This window comes from Lolium rigidum, chromosome 5 (assembly GCF_022539505.1).
Source record: "Lolium rigidum isolate FL_2022 chromosome 5, APGP_CSIRO_Lrig_0.1, whole genome shotgun sequence".
Lineage (NCBI taxonomy): Eukaryota > Viridiplantae > Streptophyta > Magnoliopsida > Poales > Poaceae > Lolium > Lolium rigidum.
Window position 1 is genome coordinate 107,885,959 of NC_061512.1, and position 6,205 is coordinate 107,892,163.

The window sequence follows — 6,205 nt, forward strand, 5'->3', positions numbered from 1 at the left end:
ATCTGAACGATTTTTATATTAGAACAATTTTCGAATTTGAACAAATTTCATATTTGAACAAATTTCGAATATGAACGATTTTCATATTTGAACAATTTTTGAATTTGAACAGTTTTCATATTGAACCATTTTAGTAATTCTCAAATTTAAACATTTTTCGAATTTAAAAATTTTTCAATTTGAACAAAAGAAAAAATAAAACAGAAAGAAAAAGAAAAAAAACGAAAACGGAAAAACGAAAAAATGAAAAAAAGAAAAAAGAGAGAAAAATAAAAAACGCTAAATGGGCCAGGCCCAGCACTCCGACCAGGGTGTGCGGCAACCCGCATCGGCGCCGACCTGGTCGGTGTATAGGACTGGCCGTCCGCAGAGACGCATCCGAGGCACATATTTGGGCCAGGTTTGCGTCTCCGCGGATGGCCTGAGCCACTTTGCGTCGCTACACTGGAGGTGGTGCCAGACGCATTTCCGGTCACGACGGACAAAAATGATCGTCAGCGTCCGTTTGCGTCGCGCCATTGAAGATGCCCTAATCTCACGCTGACCAAACAAGGGAATGGGAATTAAAGTCTACAGTATTTCCCATCTATAACCCCTCAGCCAACTCTCACCCATAACAAGTCTCATTGCGTTGCCAAACAGGGTGAGAAGAAAAGAAGGAAAAATTTGTTACAGGACACCGTTACTTTCTATCGTTTGCCAAAACACACCGCTCAATTATGTCTGGTGCCATTACAATTTTGTGGCATATTTGCCTAAACACACCACCTAGTCGAAAATGGAAAGTTTTGCACTTTTAACTGGGATGATTGGTTTTGAATACAAAATGCATAACTTTCCGTTTTCAATCAGGTGGTGTGTTTTGGCAAATGTGCTACAAAATTGTAATGGTACCTGGCAAAGACACAATCAAGCAGTGTGTTTCACTGCTTTGGCAAACGCTAGAAAATAATGGTGTGGTGTACCAAATTTTCCCAAAGAAGAAAGGGAGAGTCGTGGAGAGGGGAAGAAGAAGAAAGACACTGCGCGCGCAGGGCAGGCAGATCCACGCACGCGCCAGCCCACCATTCCTCCGAACAACCTCCCTCCCCGTCCTCACCTGCGTCCGCAGATCTCTCTACCCTCCCGCCGCGCCGCCGCGCCGTTTCTTCCCGGGGAAGGTTGTTTCCTCCATGGACTGCGTCCGCTCCGGGGCCCTTGATCTCCGGTGCCAGGGGAAGGTCTTCGGCTCGGCGACGTGAGTACCGTCTATCGCTCCTCGGCATCCCTGTTGTCCAATTATGTTTCCTCCTTGATCTGGGCGGAGGGGTTTGGCGCCAACTAGATTTCGCAGTCACGGGAATATTTCTGATGATCCAGTCGTAAACTAGTGCAAAACGATTTCTTTTTGTGAAAATTCGATTCGCCTGCCATGCCATCGTGTAGACAAAACTCGACACGATGTAAAAAAAAAAACTCAAAGAAGTTCAAAGAATTGCTAAGATATATGATTGATCAGTTAAGAAGCTATACTGCTTAAAGAATCGCTCTCTCGGTAAATAGGTTATAACTGAATCTGTAATATATTGGGTCATACTGTCATTGTCAGATCAATCTAGCTTCTGCTAGTTTTTTGAGATGCGCTCAAGCCTATACTCACTTTCCTGATTGTGCTACCATTCACAGGTCATGTGGTAAAGCTGGTTGTTCTACGAATCTTGCTGGTTCTTCTGCCAAACAGAACTTGCACGCCAAGGCTAAACATTTGCAGTTGTCAGCAAGTGCAACATCCAGCTTGGTTCACAGAGGCCCAGTGCTTAAACATCAGCGCAGTCTTGCTGTGGGATCCGCTGCTGCTGCGGATGCATACACTACTTTTGATGAAAATGTCGAGGGCGTAACTTCGCATGCTGTTGAAGAAAAGGTTGGAGTACTGCTGTTTAATCTTGGTGGTCCAGAGACCCTCAATGATGTTCAGCCGTTTCTGTTCAACCTGTTCGCTGATCCAGTAAGTGACCGTTCCACATGCTCGTAGTTTTGATTGCCAATGCAACCTCACACGTTCCTTGTTAATTATGTGTAGCCGATGCTTGTTATTTTTGCTAGTTAGGTTTATTCCCTTGGAGATATAATCCTTCCAGTAGAGATTAACTTGCCTAGATATAGAGATTTTCTGTTAGGAGGTGTCATGTCGTCCCTATAAGGTTTAGTAGGATAGGGGTGGGATTAGACCTCTTCACTTACAATTGGAATGCGTTTAAGTCCATATCTATCCATTTGAATTGATTGAGTCAGAACATGGTGTACCCAAACAAGCTGTATAAGGGATAGCCATGTATCAATTATGGATTAGATAATACACAGAAGTATTTCTGTACTGTGTAAAGTTCATCATCGAGCTCTATGGTCTCTTGTGTAGGCCATTCTTCGCACCGTAGATATCCTAATGTGAACCACATAGCCCTATCTGTTTCTTAAATTATTTTATAATTTCTGTACTTTTCAGTTCAGTACTTCAACAATGTATCCTCTTGACTTACTTTTTACTACCCAGGATATCATTCGTCTCCCTAGGCTGTTCAGATTTCTCCAAAGACCACTGGCCAAACTTATCTCTACTCTTAGAGCTCCTAAGAGTAAAGAGGCGTATGCTTCAATTGGTGGTGGATCACCTCTGCGGAGAATTACAGACGAGCAGGTAAAATTTCACCAGTCTAACAGAACTTGGAACTTTTTGTGTTTATCTAATATATACTTATGACTTAACAGCTTTGCCAGACACTTGTTAAACCATGCAACTTCCATCACAGTTACATCTCATTTCAGCTTAGAAGGGGCTAAGGGAGTTAGTGCATCCCAACTGAATTACTTTAATTTCAGGCAAATGCTTTGAAGATTGCACTAAAAGAGAAGAATATGGAAGCAGATATATATGTTGGTATGCGGTATTGGTACCCATTCACTGAAGAAGCCTTCGATCAGGTTAAAACTCCTCCCTCATCAATTTAAGTGCCTTTAAATCCATGGTAGTTTCTTGGTTTTTTGTTTAATTATTCATCCATGGTAGTTAATGCATACCAATATTCTAGTTTTGAAATCTTGTTGTAGCCATGCTTTTAATATTCATTTTATATAACTGTATTTTACTTTCTTGAATTTGACTATGAGTTTGGTCATACGCCTTGCAACATTCCTTATCAGTGATAATCCTTTTATAGTTTGGTTTTATCTAATTGATTCCAAGTTTTTAACTGAGGCGTTACTGGTCTATTACTCTTTTGATTGATGATAGATCAAGAAGGATAAAATTACGAAGCTTGTGGTTCTTCCACTATACCCTCAGTACTCCATATCGACAAGCGGGTCAAGCATCCGTGTTCTCCAAAACATTGTCAAGTATGCAATTGCCTTATCTTATGAAATCTCATCTTTCAGACTATTTAGAACCTGAAATTCTAATACGGCATCATTCGTGCAGGGAAGATGCATTTTTTGCTGGTTTGCCGATTTCCATTATTGAATCATGGTACCAGCGGGAGGGATATGTGAAATCAATGGCGGACTTAATTGAGAAGGAATTAACAGTTTTTTCGAATCCTGAAGAGGTTTGCACATTTCCTTTCCATGTTTTGCTTCTGGCTTTCTCTTAAAATTCACATATTTTGGGTAGCTGTTCATCTGTTAGAATACTTGCAAAGGTTGCAGCATTGCCATTGATGTGTCGTACATTCTTTAGCATAGAAATTTACTTGGGCCCGTGGTTTTGTATTTTTACCCATTACAGGCACCTAACTCTGGAGTCTGGGCAGAAATAAGTAATTAAATCATATGATGTTGTATCTAAAATCTCAGCATAACCATTAGCGCCGCTTTTGAGAGGGTGGTATAATGCATTATGCTGTCACTGTGCCAGTACTCATTCAAAATGAGGAAATAACTATGAAATTGTACTAGAGAGGCATATTAAATGTGTTACTAGCATATCATGACACTTGTGAATACTGAAGTATGCTGGGCACCTTAAAAATGACCTGGAAAGAGAAAGATGCAGTATCCTGATAAAGTAATCGCCGAAATAATACTGGCAGTCTATGAGATCACTGTAACATTCTTAGCAGATACCATTGTGCAATATTTCCGGTTAATTGGTTAGATTTTACAGGTAGTAGCTACAAAAGGTAGATCTGTGATTGAGCACATGAAAACTATATAAATAGTTTTCTCATAGAAGATACTCCTGTGATATTTTATGCTGTGTTACTTCTATGAACTTTTTACTATGAATACTACTGCACATTGAAGAGTATGTTGATATCTGAAATGATATCTATTTTGTAAGTGCAACTCAGGCACTACCATTTCTTATTGAATAATTAACAAACAGACTGATGTCCCTCTGACATTATGTCTCATAATTCGCAGGTTATGATATTCTTCAGTGCACATGGAGTACCACTTACTTATGTTCAGGATGCCGGAGATCCGTACAGAGATCAGATGGAAGACTGCATTGCTTTGATCATGGAGGAATTGAAATCTAGAGGAACGTTGAATAACCATACTTTGGCTTACCAGGTACAGCTGTACGGGAACAAATAAACACTTGTTAACCACTGTTTCGAGTTATGAATGCATTTGTTTAGGAAATTCCAAGAATATTTAAGTGATCCTTTGTACTTTGAAACTAGAAACCGAATTTTGGCCATCTTACCCTACAAATCTACATGGTGGAACATCATGCAGTTGTGTTATTTCTCCTTTTACTTAATACTCCCGCATTAACCTTTCTACACATATGGCAGAGTCGCGTGGGACCAATTCAGTGGCTTAAGCCTTATACTGATGAAGTTTTAGTGGAACTTGGTCAGAAGGGTGTAAAGAGTCTCCTTGCTGTTCCAGTAAGGTAATCTTCAAATGTTCAATTATGCTTTACCAGTTTATGTATCTCTTTCTGTATACACCTGAACCACTTTGAAGTGCATATATTAGCTCCAGTATTTTCCTCAAGGATGGTTTTCGATGCACCTTTATCTATTTCTGGTTATTAGGCCCCCTGTTCACACCTAAACCAACTCAACTGCATATATTAGTTTCTGCCTTGTAGTATAATGCCATCATCAATCTCTATGACTAGCTCCATATCTTCATTTACCTCAACTTGTTCATCATGTACCTGTGTGCTCCTTACATTGTTGTCACTTGCGCAATCTTGTCAATCTTAATGGCCCAGTATACTTATGATTACGATTTTGTTTCATATAAACCACGTAGTAATCGAGTGATTGTTGGTCAAAGACTTAATCTTAATGAGTCAAAATATGTCTTACATTTTGGGAGAGGTAGAGTATTTTGCACAGTACATTTTACACATCAAGATAATGATTATCTGGTATATTCTGTTAGGATCTTTTGATATCTAACTTGAGGCTGCATCTTTATGTCGTACTCTTTTAATACTCCCTCTGATCCATAATAAGTGTCGTGGTTTTAGTTCAAATTTGACTAAAAATGAACTAAAACCACAACACTTATTATGGATCGGAAGGAGAAGTATATTATTGTCTTTCAGTCGCCATAATTTTTTGTTCGTTCTGTGCCATTCTTTCGACTATTGCTTACGTACTAATATAAAATTCAGCTTTGTGAGTGAGCATATCGAGACACTGGAAGAAATCGACATGGAGTACAGAGAGTTGGCTCTAGAGTCAGGCATTGAGAACTGGGGCAGGGTTCCAGCTCTTGGATGCACCTCATCCTTCATCTCGGACCTCGCAGATGCTGTTGTTGAAGCCCTTCCCTCTGCTTCCGCGTTGACAACCAGAAAGGTCAAGGGTACCGACTCTGACATGGACATGAGGCATTACCTGACGAAGATGTTCTTCGGCTCTGTCTTGGCCTTCTTCCTGCTGTTATCGCCAAGACTAGTTTCTGCTTTCAGGAACACTCTGCGGTGAGCTACTTTTTTTCAAGAAGCAGTAATTGCGTGTGCAGTTTTTTGATGTGGATGCTCCGGGGTTAGCTATTTTGGTGATTGTAACTTGAAACCATATAGATTTAGTGTCGAATGATTTTTGATTTATTTGCTGTGGTGATCTGCCATAGTAGCAAGAAAGTCTGGGCGAGATAACAGAGTGTTTATGCACTTGAGTAAGATAGTGCTACTTGACATGTAATCTTGGCCCCAACAGAGAACAGTTTTAATTACTAATATAATAAAACGATGAAA

The 6,205-nt window shown here is 40.0% G+C and overlaps 1 protein-coding gene across 1 annotated transcript; it reads left to right on the forward strand.

The window, feature by feature from the left end:
- The first annotated feature begins 1,013 nt into the window (after nt 1-1,013).
- On the forward strand, nt 1,014-6,152 carry LOC124653980 (ferrochelatase-2, chloroplastic-like). Its single transcript, XM_047193027.1, has 9 exons — nt 1,014-1,237; nt 1,666-1,987; nt 2,534-2,677; nt 2,860-2,961; nt 3,272-3,375; nt 3,458-3,584; nt 4,402-4,554; nt 4,782-4,882; nt 5,618-6,152. Exons 1-9 carry the CDS (start codon nt 1,173-1,175, stop codon nt 5,931-5,933), a joined length of 1,434 nt encoding a protein of 477 aa, XP_047048983.1. The 5' UTR covers nt 1,014-1,172; the 3' UTR covers nt 5,934-6,152.
- Nucleotides 6,153-6,205: the final 53 nt, after the last annotated feature.

What these genes read in the sequence shown, in the direction of transcription:
- LOC124653980 (XM_047193027.1), top strand. Translation starts at nt 1,173, where the DNA reads ATGGACTGCGTCCGCTCCGGGGCCCTTGATCTCCGGTGCCAGGGGAAG. An exon ending in GTTCTCCAAAACATTGTCAA is followed by an intron (nt 3,376 to 3,457) that starts GTATGCAATTGC and finishes TCATTCGTGCAG; the next exon opens with GGAAGATGCATTTTTTGCTG. An exon ending in TTTTTTCGAATCCTGAAGAG is followed by an intron (nt 3,585 to 4,401) that starts GTTTGCACATTT and finishes CATAATTCGCAG; the next exon opens with GTTATGATATTCTTCAGTGC.